Source organism: Delphinus delphis, chromosome 19 (assembly GCF_949987515.2).
Source record: "Delphinus delphis chromosome 19, mDelDel1.2, whole genome shotgun sequence".
NCBI lineage: Eukaryota > Metazoa > Chordata > Mammalia > Artiodactyla > Delphinidae > Delphinus > Delphinus delphis.
In genome coordinates, this window is record NC_082701.1 from 58,855,290 (window position 1) to 58,870,500 (window position 15,211).

The following is a 15,211-nucleotide window of genomic DNA, read 5'->3' on the forward strand; positions in this document are numbered from 1 at the left end:
AAATGCTGGAGAATGAAAATGGGTCAATCTAGTGAAGGGTATAGAGGTGTTTATTGCATAATTCTTCCCAATTTTTTGTGGCTTGGAAAATTTTCAAGGTAAAAAAAATTTTTAATCACTTAAGAGTTACAACGGCCCCATTCATTTAATTAAGAAGTTCAAGAGATTGCTAAGACTGAGGCTCACAGTTCTTTCTGAAAGAAAGCCCAGGAGGTGCACTGTTAAATAGTGCAAATGAAACACTATTCTGATCAAAAAGAAAAGCACATGGGAAAACGTCCAACATCACATATAATGGGGAAAAAACAAGTTAAATAAGGTATAATTATTCAACTATTAAATTAATGTAAGTATATTTGGAATAGTAAGATCCCATGCTGGTGAGGAAGTGAGGCACAAACCTGTGGAAAGAGGTTGGGCTGACTGTATCCTCTGTGCTCCCGGCAACAGTCCTAAACGAGACTCTGCACGTGGAGCTGACGCTGTGCGCAAGGCCCTGGCCCGTCCTCAGCGCTGATCATGGTCGCTTCCAGCTCCTGCTCAGGCTGTGCCCGAGGGGCAGCCTGCACAGTCTTCAGCCTGAAGACCTGCTGAGACTCCACTCGCCCTGAGCTTTGGGCCAGGACTGCTGGTTCTTGTGCACACGCTCAGCCCCTATTACACCCCGCAGCCCTCAGAGCACCCAGCGCCCCACCCCAAGCCCTCTCCTCCGCTCCTGGAATCTGGGATTAAACGGGAAAGGCCCCTCCTCCAAGAGGCTCCTCGAAGCCGTGTCCCCCGCCTGACCCACTCCAGCCAGGTAAAGGGCCTGGTGGGTCCAGGGAACTCGAAGCAGCTAGAACTTGTCTCTGGGGTTTAAAAAAAAATGTTTTGGGTAATTCCCAAATGTTGGGGGCTGCGGTAGTTGCCTTCCTGTTTTCTAGCTTAATCCACCTGTGTTTGGGAGAATAAACTACGTGATCGCAATCCTTCAAAATCTATCGAGATTTGCTCTATGTGCCTCTGCACGTGGTCGACATTGGCCAATGCTCTGCGTGACCTTGACAAGAACGTATACTCTGCCGCTAATGGGAGGAGTTTTGTGGGGAATCAAACCCTATGGGGGTTTCCCTGACTTTTCTCTCAGTGACCAAGATAAATATTTTAACTCCCACAAGATGTTTCTATTGTTACAAACGTCCAATATTGATTAGCTTTAACGGCTAATTTTCAGTGCTCTTCACTCCTTCCAGCGTTCCCAGGCTCCCGACCAGCCTGCTGGGGATGAATTCTCTTAACTTTCCTTTGTCTGAAAACACCTTTACTTTGTCTCCATTTCTGAGGGACAATTTCACTGGACTGAAATTCAGTTTTGACCGTCGTTCACTTGTGTATTCGTTTGTTGCGTGAGTATTTGATGAGCCCTGACTGGTCTGAGTGTGTGCAGGTGCAGGAAACGCCCTTGCTCTCCAAGAAGAGAGGGAAGTGTGTGCCTGGCAGAGGGAGAGGGATGTGCAAAGGCCCCGTGGCTGGAGCACAGGGAGCAAGAAGGGCTGGGGAGGCGGCTGCACCTGGGCCACTTGGGACCTTGTGGGCGAGGAATCACGCTTTGCCCTCGTCCTTATAGGAGCAGTGAGGCTTCTCAGAAAAGACGAAGCTTTAACTGGCCCGTGAAGGGTGCATGTGGTGAAAAGAAGCTGAGAAGGGGGCAGAAATCTGGTGGGGTTGAGCACTGACTGTCTGAACCAGGGCTGGCTCCTGCAGTGGGTCCTGTGCTGGGCTTTGGGTCACCTGCTCCATTCTGGTGGTAAAGACCAGGCTTGACTCTAGGCTGGCAGTTTCCAAGCCCGTCACTCATTTGGCTGTGTGACTGTGGTCCCTTCCACATGAGTCAGCTTGCCATCTCTCCTTCACTGGGTTGTTATGAGGCCCAGAGAAAACGGTGCTGAGCGCTGGGCCTGCAGCTTTGCAAGAGTTCAAACATCTTAGCTCTTGTTTTTATGGTTAGGATTTTCTCATCTGCTGAGAGTCAGAGAGGGTAAGTCGCTTGCCCCAGGCCACACAGCCAGTATCCTTCTCCCTCCCCATTCCACTGACAGGGTCCCTGAGGCCCCGAGAGGTGGTTTGCCCAAGGATGCCCCAAACATGGGAGTGGCAGAACTATTCACTCATTCACTATTTATTGAGTGCCTGCTTTGTGCCAGAAGTGACCCAGGTGCCAGGGACAGAGTGGTGTAGGAACAGATAAACCCTGCCCTCGGGAAGCTCATATCCTCCTGGGGGTGACTGATGCTACACAGAATAAATAAGTAAACCAAATACATTTGTTAGGTGGCGACAAGGGCTTTGGAGAGAAATACAGTTGGGAAGGGGAAGGAGAGTGGGGGGAGGCTGACAAGTCCAGTCGAGCGGAAAGGTGGCCCTTGACTTGAAGGAGGTGAGGGAGGGGCTCTTAGGACATCTAGGGGAGCAGCATTCCAGGCAGAAGGCACAGCGTGTGCAAAGGTCCTGAGGTGAGAGTGTGCCTGGGGTGCTCCAGGCCCAGCAAAGAGCCCGCAGCGATTGCTGGTGCTTCCTGGGCCTTGAATTCAGGTGAATCTGCCGCGAAGCCCTCCTCCCAGCAACAGAGGTCGCTGGGGAAGGGGCTCCTCCCCAAGCCCCGGCGGAAGGGAGAGTTTACTCTTTATGAGCGGTGCTGCCCTGCCACAGCTCCCACCCGGCTCCTACAGAACCTGCCGTGGTTAGGGTGGGGGCAATCAGGCCTGGATGTAGGAGGGGAGCTGGGCATCATGGCCGCGGCCCCTCAGTCCCCTCCTGGTTTTAAAGAACTCGCGATGACCTGGTTTCCGGTGGCCTGCGGTGCCCGCCACCGCCCCAGCCTCCCCCTGCTTCCCACCCCTCAGGGGAGCTGCCCAGCCTGCCTCCTCACCCACGTCCTCCCGGGGACTCGCAGGCCTCCCAGCTAGTACCCGGCTCCGCTAGGCCCCCGTCATGGGCAGTCCTAAGCCACAGCGTGTTCAGGTGCGTCAGGAGTATGATCTTAGGCAAGTCTTGATTGTATGGAAAGGAGGACGACAGGCACCTGTTGAGAACCTACTGCATGCCGGGCTGATCCTATCGGGAGATGCTATCGTAGCTATTTTATGAACAGAAAAGAGACTCAGAGTAGGGGAGGGTTTGGGTTTTACCCAAGGCCACTCAATAAGCAAATGTTAATTTTAGTAATAAAAGCTGCTTTTGGTGATTGCTGGGAGCCAGGCAGTCAGATCCAGGGCCACTGGGGGAGGGAGGACGGCAAAGAAATGGCTGTTAGCTTTGATCCCCTCCCAGCAAAGGTCAAACTCCTGGCCAGAGAGGTCATCTGGAGATGTTTGTCCTGGAGCTGACTGGGAGACACGCATGATAAATGGCTCCCATATCTGAAGAGCTATCAAGGGGCAAAGAGAGATAACCCTGAGGGTAGAAAGGGGCTGTTTGCTAAAGCTGCAGCAAGAGGGACTTTGGGTCGGTGTCTGGAGCAAACATCCTGTCCGACAGAGCAGCACGCTGCCTCAGAAGTGACTTCTCTGTTTGCCAGGGTTGCCGGAAAAGGCATATTCCCCCGAGAGAGGTCGGCCTGGGGACACCCCTGCAAGCTCACACCTGGGAGTTTTCAAAGGGCGAGGCAAGACTTCTGCCCCCAGATTTCTTCAGCAGGAGGGTTTTGATCTGAACAGTCCCGATCGATCACACTGGAAGCTGAGTTTGGCTTCTGCACGTCTGGGTGTGTTCCTTTCATGGAGCCAGAGTGGTGGGGGTGGGTTAGCGGTGGAGGAGTGGATTCCTCTAGTTGCATCAGCTATGGTGTGACCTCTGACATTTACCTTTCTTTGTTCCCAGATAAACCAAACACACAAAAACTAATATTCCTGGCTTAATAAAAGAATGGGGGGTGGGGGGGAGGAGAGTGGCCTGGTAGGTGGGGAGAAAACTGGGGCTTGGGTGAAACAGACTGTAGTTGGGGGGGGAGTGCTCCCTGGGGGCCCTCCCCCTTGGCGGGCTCTCCAGAATTGGGTCTGGTTCCGGAAGGCCCTGCCTGGACACCCTGACGGGGTGGTCAGTGGGCAAACCAGCCCTGCAGCACCTGCTGTGCACCCAGCCCATTCGTGGCCAGTGGTTCTCAAGCACTTCCCACGGTCAGGTCCTGTGCAGTGGGTTTTACCAGCAGCTATTTCCCTTTTACTTTTGAGAAAACGAAAGCTGCCTGCAACCACAGAGCTAGTGCACCTAGCTAGCTAGGTGCCAGCATCCTTCCTGTCTCTTGGTGGGCCTGCCCCATCCTAGGGAGGCTGTGGTCAGCACAAGGGTGGGCACACGGTGGCAGCTCACAAATGCTCTGGGCTGGTAGGTGCTGAGGGCCAAGGGGGAGAGAAGTGGGCCGGAATCAGGAAGCAGAGGGACTGCCAGGGCTCCCAGGTATGTGACACCTAGTTACCAAAGGGGCTCTCTTGGGACCCAACCAGCTAAAATCCCACCTACTTTTCTAAACCCCTTCCCTCCCGCTGTCCCCCCTCCACCACTACTCCAGCCTTTTCCGGATTACTGAGAACTCCTCTGGTCTCCAGGCACCTGCACAGGTGGTCCCTCTTCCCACCCCCGCAATTTGCATGTCTGCCACCTTCTCCTGCGCACAGGCCTCCCTCGGGCCCTTCCCTGAGCATTCCAGGGCAGTGTCCCCCGTGTTGCCATCCCAGCCCGCATCAAGCTATAATCCTTTATTGTGCTGCTCGGCTCTCATCTCCCAGGGGACAGTGAGGGCAGCCCCGGTGAGTGCTCGAGGGCCAGTGGAGAAGGGGTCGCAACGGGGTGGGGGGGCGGGAGCTGCGGGGTGTGCCCGCCCCCCGCCACAGGCAGCCTTAGGAGGGGCGGGGGGCCGAGCCGGCCAAAGTCCAGGTCCGCGGGGCTGCGCAGCGCGCTACTTAAACCTACGACCCACCGCAGCCGGCCAAGGACAGGGACACCAGGTCAGTTGGCGGACCGAGTGGGGAGCCGGGGTCCGGGGTCCGGCGGGCGGGTGCCCAGCAGCCGCGTGGCCTACTCGGGACTGGCAGGCGCCGCAACGGGCGGCCCTGGGACTTGTAGTTCTCGGCTCCGCGAGAGGCCGGTGCGAGCCCGGGAGCGCGGCGCTGCGCGGGGACGGGGACTACATTTCCCAGAAGGCCGGGGAAGCGCGGTCACCGGGAAAGCGCCGCGTCCGGCGGCGCTTCCCGGGCGTGATGGGGCCGGTCCTGGCGGTTGGGGGCTGCCGCGAGGCCCGCGCTTGGTCCCTGCAAGGCGGCCCGCGGCCGATGGGGCCGGGCCGGGCGGGGCCCATGCGCAGCTCGGTGGCGGCGCCCGACTGCTGCGGGGGCCTCGGCAACTTGGACTTCAGGAAGGTACCGACCGCGCCAGCAGCCGGGCCAGGAGGGGGGTCGCTAGGGCTGCTGGGTCCGCGGCGGGCGGTGCCACCGCCTACGCCCGCGGGCGGTGCCGCCGTTACCAGGCAACGGGGGCGGGGCGGGGCCGCGGGTGCGTGCGTGTGAGTGCGAGTGCGCGTGTGCGCACCCGTAACCGCGCGTGGGAGTGCGTACACGTGTGCACCTACGGGATCGCTAGGCTCCGGGGAGGAGGTGCCCCGAGCTGAGGCCGGAGGACAGGCCTCCTCTCGGGTGGACTGGCTGGGAGTTCGCGGCCTGCGGAGCCCCGCACGGGCCGGGCCGGGATGGGCCAGGCGGGACCTGGTTCTGAAGACCAGCCGGGCCCCTGGCCCCGGCCCTTAGAGTCTCCTCTGAGACAAGACATTAACCTTTTCGGCGTCAGCCACTCCCCGTGGAGCTCCCAAGAGGTCCCTGCCCGAGGCCGCCTTTTGTGGTCCATTCATTGGTACAGCCGGTACCGATCGAGAGCAGGTGTCCACTGAAGAAAAACGCACAACCTAATGGTTGCGAGTTGTGTTCTGTTGGGGACCTTACTGAGGACTCTAGCCCAGGAAAGAGCCTCTCAGTAGCTCTGAGGGGGAGCCAGGATATATAGGAGTTTTTGCTGGAAGAAAACCCACATCGAACATCAAAAGACTACTGCTAAACACAAAAAAGCAGACATCTTGTACAGGATTTTAGCACTTTTCTATTTGTGGGAAGATGCAAGAGTCTGGGCTCCTTGAAATTATTCCTCAGAACTGCATCTTAACTGCCTGGGGCCTGTCTCCTGTTTTTCTCCATCCTGAATCCCCCCTCAGGGTGCACTGTGGGGTTGGCAGCAGCAGCCGATGGCTTGATGGGGGGCGACTTCCCTTGTTTACCGGAATGGCAGGCGGCATTCTTTGTCGGCTCTCACTGACCATTCACTCCACTGAGGCTGGAAATTGAAAATTCTCTGCCGGAGATAAAACTGGTCAATGTTTTAGAAACTGGCTTGTGGGGAGGTGGGTTGAGATCCTGAGATAGCCGGTCCCTATCTGAGGAGGTGACCTCTGATCTGAGCCCTGAGTGATACGCCCTGGGGGGGTGGGGGCCCAGGTGCTCTGGTGGGGGGCTGGCAGACCAAGGCCTTGAGGAGGAGTATCTGTTCAAGAACAAAGAGAAGCCTAGCCCAAGGGGACCCTCGGCATTGCCTGGCTTGGGGTGGATGTTTCATGGGTGAGACCTACGGGGGAAGGATGGGGCACCATTAACTGGAAGTGGGGAAGCCTTCGGGGCTTCTGGTGGAAATCAAGGGGGCAGTGGGCCCCGCTGCAGGGTTAGGGTCCTGCCCTCAGGTCTAGGCAAGGCCTGTGTTCTAGACCTAGCAGCGGGGGAGGGGGAGATTTCCTGGGTGTTGGGGGGAAGGTCTTTTCTGCCCTTCTTCCCTTCCCTGTGGGGCTGTGCAGTTGGAGCGATCTGGGAACCTTTCAGGGGACAGGTCAGGGTGACCCTCGTTGGCTAACATTCCGTTTTTTCCACTGCAGCCCTATTGGTACAGTTAAGCTTCCTGTTGCCAACAACGCTGAACGTTGTGTATTTGTCCTACTTGGCAGCCCTCCTCCCTCCTCAGTGAAAACCTCTGGTTTTGAGAGATGTCATCCTCGGGATGGTTTCTCTGCAGCTGGGCGTCTGAGCTGCATGATGGCAGCGGGTTGGCCCCGCGCCGTCCCTTGGCGGTAATATGTCACGCTGAGAATCTAAACTCCTCTAGTAGCCACAGTTGAAAGAGTAAGGAATCGGTGAATCACTTTTGACAATATATTTGACCCAATACGTAAAATACGTCATTTCATCACGTGGCACCGCACGTCCTCAGCAGCCACACGTATGCTGACGTGCAAGCATGGGCACGGTGCCCTTGACCACTAGCTCCTGGGCCTGCTCCAGCTGGTGCGGAATTTGGGCTTTGTTTTGAGCTTAGAAAGTCCCCCCTTGGGCTGAGGCGCGTCCCCGCTGCAGCCTCGTCGACCGAGGCTCCCCCTGCCCGGGACTCAGCCAGGCTCCTCAGCTGGGCAGCTGAGGGAAGCCCGCTGGCTGGTGGGCGATGGAGCCGGACTGAAGGGCTCCAGTGGGGCCTCGGGGTGCTGGCTTCTTTGGGAGCACAGGCTGCCAGGGCACAGTCGGGGGGCCCCTTTCATGCCCATATCCAGATGGTTCTCCAGCCCTTGTGAGCGATGGGTGGTGTAGGTGTCAAGAGGGGCCCTTCAGTTACCTGCTCTGTGAGATGGGACCTTTGTCAGCTGTAAAGTGCAGCCCACCTGAGGGTGGGTGCTCTTCAGAAGGCAAGGCCGCTGTGTTCAGGCAGCGTCGAGACCATGCTGGGCGACAGGCCCCTTGGGCTGCGCGGTCCCTGTTTGTGACTCATCTGTGACCATTTGGGAGGCAAATCCCAGGGGCAGGTAGGAGCTGCCTTCCGGGGCGAGATGTTTGCCTGCTGCACTGAGTTGTTTTTCAAACTCTTTTGGCGTTATCACATTAGTTAGAATAAACAGCAGGCCGTTTCTCTGGACGACTTACTGTGTGAAGTTCTCAAGGACATAATTTTTGTCTTCAGTGTTTTTGAGTCACAGTCCAGACCTTGGGCAAGTCACGTAAGCGGGCAGAACCTCGGTTTCTTCTCCTCTGTTGAGGTGATCGTGGGGCTTTACTCATCCGTCTGTCAGTATGGATGTTCTTTTCTTTTTTAAAACAAATATTTATTTATGTGTTTTGGCTGCGTTGGGTCTTAGTTGTGGCACGCGGGATCTTCGTTGAGGTATGTGGGATCTTTTGTTGTGGCACACGGGCTTCTCTCTAGTAGTGGCGTGCGGGCTTCTCTCTCTAATAGTGGTGTGTGGGCTCCAGAGCGCGTGGGCTCTGTAGTTTGCGGCACGCGGATTCTCTAGTTGAGACACGCAAACTCAGTAATTGTTGCGCGGGCTTTAGGTGCCCTGCAGCATGTGGGATCTTAGCTCCCTGGCCAGGGATCGAACCTGCATCCCCTGCATTGGAAGGCGGATTCTTTACCACCGGACCACCAGGGAAGTCCCTATTTGTGTTCTTTATTTTATTTTAATTTTTATTGTATTGTATTTATTTATTTATTTATTTTGGCTGCATTGGGTCTTCGTTGCTGCGCGTGGGCTTTCTCTAGTTGCGGCGAGCGGGGGGGGGTACTTTTTGTTGCAGTGCGCGGGCTTCTCATGGCAGTGCCTTCTCTTGTTGTGGAGCATGGGCTCTAGGCGCGCGGGCTTCAGTAGTTGTGGCTGGCAGGCTCAGTAGTTGCGGCTCAAAGGCTCTAGAGCGCAGGCTCAGTAGTTGTGGCGCAAGGGCTTAGTTGCTCCGTGGCATGTGGGATCTTCCCGGACCAGGGCTCGAACCCGTGTCCCCTGCATTGGCAGGCGGATTCTCAAGCACTGCGCCCCCAGGGAAGCCCCCTATTTGTGGTCTTTAACAAGGATCTTTCTGGTACTGATCTCTAGTTTGATTCTGCTTTGGTTCAAGAACACACACACTTTTACTGTTTCTTTCTTTTTCTTTTATGGGCACTTGCGAGGGATGAGCCGCCTCTGTTACGGGGGCTGCTGCTCTGGCCCACCTTGTCCTCACCGATTTTCTGCCTACCCGTTTTGGCTTCACGTGTTAGCCTCAGTTTTTTAATCTGAAAAATGGGCAAAAACAGGGTTGTGGGCAGACTCAGTCACAGAGTAATAAGTGAGCTTCCTGTATCATCTCACTTAATCCTCCTGATGGTCCCAGGAAGGAGGGGCCACCCCCGTCAAAGTTTACCCAGGTTCCCACAGGGCATCGGGCCCTGTCTCAGGACAGGCGCTGTCGCCTCTGCAAAGCCCTGTCCCAGGGCTCGGTCAGCTGGCTTCCTGTCACCACTGCCTTGGACACAGAACTGCGTCCTTAGGTAAATAGCCTTAGGCACCAGCGTAGCAGGGCCTGTCCGGGGCCCCTGAGGGCGAATGTAGAGAGAGGTCTGCGGCTTACGGCCCCTGCAGAGGAGAGGAGGCCCCAGACCCACTCCCAGGAAGGGCCCACCTTGCCCCATAGACGCGGGACCCCACGGGCCCTCAGAGCCTCGCGGCGCATGGCCCAGGACAGGCTCATCGCAGGAAGAGTGTGAATAATCAGCTTCCTGGAAGGAGTCATGGATTCTGAACACCGGGGCAGCCGCTGGCCGCTGTCTGTACCGTAGGAAAGCAGAGTCTTCAGGTGGTCTCCAGTGCTGTCTCGCCCCCCGTCCCAGCGTGTGGGCCGCACCCCTCGCTGGCTGTTCCTTAAGAAGGGAGCATTCCCTGAGGGCCCCTCCAGAGAGCATGTCTGAGCGCTGGCATCAGGTGCACAGGGAGCACCCTCTGCCCCTTGTATCCTGGCACCTGTTTTCCCCTCTCATCCCCCGGGGTGGAGGTGGGTCATGGAGCTTCCTGTGGTCCGTCCTGGAGGGTGAGGGGGAGCCCCCAGCCCAGCCTGGATTATCCGCTGCCCAGAGACCTTCTGCGCCTGGTGCCCCCGCCATGGGGTCGTGGCCGCTCCTTCTTGTATGCGCCAGGCTCGGGGCTTGCAGCAGAAGTTTCCCAGTAAATGTCTCCTGAATCACCGAGAAGGCCCGGAGACGGAGGGTCCAGCTGGAGGCCCGCCCCGCTGCCCCCACCCCGTCCCCTTCCCCCGGCAGTGAGCGGTACGTGGGTCCCAGCTGCGGTCGATGTGACTTTGATTCCCTGGGTCCCTGCTGTTTGTTTGGATGTCACAATGTGACCCTGGGTGCTGTTGACCCTCGCACGGTGAGCGGCACGGGCTCTAGCTGCTGAGCCCCTCGCGGGAGCGCTGCCCAGGCAGCGGTAGGTAGCCCATCTCCTCTCTGTTCCAGCGCCAGGACTCCGCGGCCTTGGAGCCAGAGGGGGGCTCCGTTGTTAGGGTTACCGGGAGCAGAAGGCCAGGACTTCCGCTGCTTTAATCAGGTTGGGCAGAGGGTGGGTGGGCCCCGGTGGGCCCCTCCCCTTAGTCGAGGTGGCCCACAGGGGTACAGGGTGACGGGACGGGGGTCTGGGACCCTCCTGCTCTGCTCTTGCCTGCCCCGGGAGGGCACCCTTTCCAGCGGGTTTTGGGGGTGACAGCAACCAGGACGGGACCTGCAGGCCTCTGGAGCGGGAAGCCAGGAGGGGGCCCTCTGCTGCCACCTGACTTGTCCGTCATTCTTTCCTGCTCGGTGGGCCCTTCTCTGGGCAACGCAAATCCCCCCTCAAGGTGACCGGATACTTCCTGGATGAGAGGTTGACCGAGGGCCCTGGGACCTGGGCGGGGGCCGAGGTTCCAGTTTTGACCAGTTCAGCCCTAACAGGGAGCCCAGGCCGGATGTCTGCTGCTGGCCACCTCAGCCAGTGTCACTGCTTAACCGCTGTGCCTCAGTTTCCCCTCCGCCTCTGCTCTCCTAAAGGCGAAGAAGCAGTCTCTCTCCCGCTCACTTGCCCGGCCTCCTTGGGAGTGTTCGGGACTCATCCTCACTCCAGTGCCTGAACCCGGAATCTGGAATTTGGAATCCAGAAGCGCTGGCCTGGCCTGGCCCCCGGGAGCCTCTGGCTCTCTGAGCTGGCACGACAGCGGCGCTCGTCTTGCTGGCTGGTGGCCCAAGGTGAGGTGTGAGAACTTATATAGGTGCTCACTGGCCTTGTTGCAGGGGCTTAGCTCGCAGACCCCCAGAGTGGAGCCTCCCGGGGTGCTCAGCGTCTGCTGAACGACGAGCAGTGGAATTCTTAAAAATATCTGGAGCTTGGGGCTTCCCTGGTGGCGCAGTGGTTGAGAGCCCGCCTGCGAGGCTGCCGATGCAGGGGACGTGGGTTCGTGCCCCAGTCCGGGAGGATCCCACATGCCGCGGAGCGGCTGGGCCCGTGAGCCATGGCCGCTGAGCCTGCACGCCCGGAGCCTGTGCTCCGCAACGGGAGAGGCCACAGCAGTGAGAGGCCCGCGTGCCGCAAAAAAAAAAAAAAAGAAAAAGAAAAAAAGGGAGTCTGGCTGACAATGACACCCTTGTCTGCAGAAATGCCATATCAACTGCCGTGGGAGTTGTTGCTGTCATCAGAGTCCGTAACTGGTGAGAAGCATGTTTTGTGGGCGGCCCTAAGCTGGATGTGGTGATTCAGTGGCCAGGCGGGGGCTGGGGGCCGTTGGCAGGAAGCATGGTTTATGTACCCGGCTGCCCCCCAGGTCTGCACCCTGGGCACGGCTGGCCTGCCTGGAGTGGATTCCACACCCCCCCACCCCAAGCCAAGGCTTGACTTACCTTCCAGTTGAGGCTTATTGTTATTCTGAATTGCATGTGGAGAGCTGCCATGAATTTCTAAAAAGAAAAAGAAAAATACAAAGAGTAAAGCAGGGACTCAGTGAACACTGACCACGCAGAACGTCAGCAGTGTCTCACGGTTTTTAAAGGGGGAACTCAGCATTGGAGGCAGCCAGCTGTTTCCTCCTCTTGTCCCTAGAGGCAGGGTCTTAGTTCTGTCCCCGGGGACATCTGGGCCACGTCTGGAGCCATTTTCAGTTGTCACAGCTGGGGAGGACGGCCGGCATGGAGTGGGTGGGGGCCGCAAAGAGTGACCGGCCGGAGGGTCGACAGCGCAGAGGTGGGGAGACCCGCCCCGGTCACAGGGGGCAATGAATCTGGGGCTCAAAGCTGGCCCTCTGCACATACGGGAGGGGCACTCCGCGCTGTGTGGTGGGTACAGGGTGCTCTGCAGCGTCCTTGTCCATTTGACATGTGTTTGAGAACATGGCAGTTTGACACAGACCTGGTCTGTTTCAGTTCACTGGTTTAGCTGCTTTGGGGACGGCGCATCTGGTTTACCCGAGCCCCCGGAGTGCACACCTGTTCCACGCGTGCCGATAGAACAGCTGTGCACCGTGTGTGAGCTCTCGGGGCAGGTGCCGGGGTTTGGAGCCCCCATACCCAGGAGCGCCGGTCCAGGGGCTGCCGATAGGAGCAGCTGTGCACTGTGTGTGAGCTCTCGGCCAGGTGCCGGGGTTGGGAGCCCCCATGCCCAGGAGCGCCGGTCCAGGGGCTGCCGATAGGAACAGCTGTGCACTGTGTGTGAGCTCTCGGGGCAGGGGCCAGGCTTTGGAGCCCCCACACACAGGAGCGCCGGTCCAGGGGCTGCCGATAGGAACAGCTGTGCACTGTGTGTGAGCTCTCGGGGCAGGTGCCGGGGTTGGGAGCCCCCATGCCCAGGAGCGCCGGTCCAGGGGCTGCTGATAGGAACAGCTGTGCACCGTGTGTGAGCTCTCGGGGCAGGGGCCGGGCTTTGGAGCCCCCACACACAGGAGCGCCGGTCCAGGGGCTGCCGATAGGAGCAGCTGTGCACTGTGTGTGAGCTCTCAGGGCAGGTGCCGGGGTTGGGAGCCCCCATGCCCAGGAGCGCCGGTCCAGGGGCTGCCGATAGGAGCAGCTGTGCACTGTGTGTGAGCTCTCGGGGCAGGTGCCGGGGTTGGGAGCCCCCATGCCCAGGAGCGCCGGTCCAGGGGCTGCCGATAGGAGCAGCTGTGCACTGTGTGTGAGCTCTCGGGGCAGGTGCCCCGGCCAGGGCTGGGAAGAGCTCATCTGCATTTTCCTGGGTCTCGGAGGCTGAGCATCTTCACACGGATGTCGGCCCCTCGGGTTGGCTCTGGGGCCTCTGAACACCTCTGTTGGGTCCTGGTCACCCTGGTGATGCAGACACGGGTCCCGGCGGGGTCACTGCCCCGCCAGCATGCTGGACACCCATGCTCAGAGCTGCTGGTTTCCTCTCTGTGCTTCCGCTGCTGGCCCGGCCGCTCTCCAACAGGAACGACACGGCTGGTTGCGTTTCGGCTTTTATCTTCCGTTTTATGAGATTACATTGTAGTAACCTTTGCTGGACTTGGACGTGCCCAAGCCTCCTGACCTGTTCCTGGAGGGTAACTTTGTTTCCAAGTTCTGGGGCTTGTCACTCGCTCCCGTGTCTGTCCAGGTGGGGCGGCGCAGGGCAGGCAGGTCTCCCGCTGACGCCGGCTCTGTCCCTGCAGGCAGACCTCTGCGTTATGACCCGGCTGCTGGGCTACGTGGACCCCTCAGAACCCCACTTTGTGGCTGCAGTCCTCACCATCGCTTTCAATCCGCTTTTCTGGAACGTGGTAAGTGCCGCAGGACAGGCTGTGCAGAGAGATGGGTGGACGGACGGGTGGCTCTTCCCTCTGCTCGTCTGTCTCTGGCCAGCATGGGAGCATCGTCCTGCTTCCCCATCGAGGTCGGCACCCAGGGAGGACATGGACCGGGGAAGCCCCTCACCGCGGGGTCCCACGACATCTTGGCCTCAGCGGACAGCAGGTCCCTGCGGGGCTTTGCTCCCCTCCTGCCACACACACAGGGCAGCTGCCTTCTTAGGAGCCCCCCGCAGCAGGTGTGCTCCATAAACATCATCACTTTTCCTAATCGAGGCTTCCTGCAGGGTCATCTGCAGCCCTCGGGCTGAGGGGTGCTGGGGGCAGGAAGGAGCTGACAGCAAGTGAAACGGGAGGCAGGTCTGCGCCCAGGTCTTCTGTGGGTGCGGGGCTGCACGGAGGCTGGGGGCCTGGAGGGCTGGCCGGGTGGGAGGTAGGGGGGAGTGGGCTCTGAGCAGTCCCTCCTGCCAGCCCTTCTCGGAGACATCCCTCCCCTGTCAGGATGTGGGGGAAGCCCTTGGGGTTTCTGGTCTGCTGTCCAGCATCTCTGGTGGGCTGGAAGGGGCGGTAGACGTGCTCCCCGGGCCGCCCCCGAGGCGTCTGCCGATGCAGAGCGTGGACGTCCTGTGCTCACCTCGAGGGCGGCCTGCTGAACGCGGGCGTCAGCACACGCCGTTCCGAGCTGTCTTCCTCTCAGGTGGCCGCTCGGTCCCTGGGGCAGAACGGACCTGTTTGCATCTGGTTGACGAGTTAGGCCTTTTCTTCATCTGGGGAGAGCAGGGTGGGGGCAGGCTGCTCATCTCAAAGAGGCTGCAGTCAACACGCCGTCCCTCCCGACAGACTGACTGGTCTTTCCGGGATGGACACACGGCCTTTTTCATACGCCCCGCTGGTTTCCTGTGCCACTGTAACAAATGACCACAGACTGGGGACTTTAGAACAGCAGGAATATATTTTCCCCTGGCTCTGGGGGCCAGAAACCTGAAACCAGTACTGGTCAAGATCCAGGTGTGGGCAGGGCTGTCCGCCCCCCAGCTCCAGGGGAGGGTCCCCTCCAGGAGAGCCGGCTCCAGTCCTCAAGGCCAGCATCTTCCCCCCACCTGCCTCCCTCCTATAAGGAAACGGTGGTGGGGGGGGACAGCAGTCAGGGCCCCGCCGACCCAGGACAACTCCCACCTCAAGACCCTGAACGCAAGCTAAGCCCCCTCTTTGCTGGGCAGGCAACCTCCACCAGTTCTGAGGTCAGGACGTGGACATCATTTAAGCCTGATTTTCAGCTGCCACACCCTTTACCCTTCATTGTCCGGTGCTGCGGGAGGGGAAGGTGCACTGGTGGGACGCGGGGAGGGTGGGGGGAGAGCAGAATCACCGTGGGGCGGGCGAGGCGCGGGCCACCCCAGCTCTGGCCGGGGCCGGTGTCAGGTCAGGGCCACTCAGGCAGGAGGGGCCAAAGCTCCCCAGGAGGCCTGAAGATGTTTCCCCACAAAGCGAGCTCCGGTCCCCCGCCCCCCAGAGCTGCTCCGTCCCCTCAGGCCCCCTCCCGCCGAGGCCTCTCTCCTGGCTGTGGGTCTGTATGCTGTAGCTTCCTGCCTAACACA

General features: G+C 59.1%; 1 protein-coding gene across 8 annotated transcripts in view; it reads left to right on the plus strand.

Annotated features, from left to right (window-relative positions):
- The first annotated feature begins 4,322 nt into the window (after nucleotides 1-4,322).
- PEMT (phosphatidylethanolamine N-methyltransferase) overlaps nucleotides 4,323-15,211 on the plus strand; it is a 47,774-nt gene continuing 36,885 nt past the window's right edge. The window contains exons 1-3 of one of the 8 annotated variants that reach the window (XM_059998062.1): nucleotides 10,323-10,405; nucleotides 10,882-11,076; nucleotides 13,479-13,586. In XM_059998062.1, the coding sequence (XP_059854045.1) occupies nucleotides 13,494-13,586 (93 nt within the window). In that variant the 5' untranslated portion in view covers nucleotides 10,323-10,405; nucleotides 10,882-11,076; nucleotides 13,479-13,493. Of the gene's footprint in view, nucleotides 4,435-4,891; nucleotides 4,983-5,167; nucleotides 5,394-9,250; nucleotides 9,355-10,181; nucleotides 10,286-10,322; nucleotides 10,406-10,881; nucleotides 11,077-13,478; nucleotides 13,587-15,211 lie in introns of those variants that run through there. The other 7 variants (XM_059998065.1, XM_059998066.1, XM_059998068.2 and 4 more) reach the window with 7 other exon arrangements.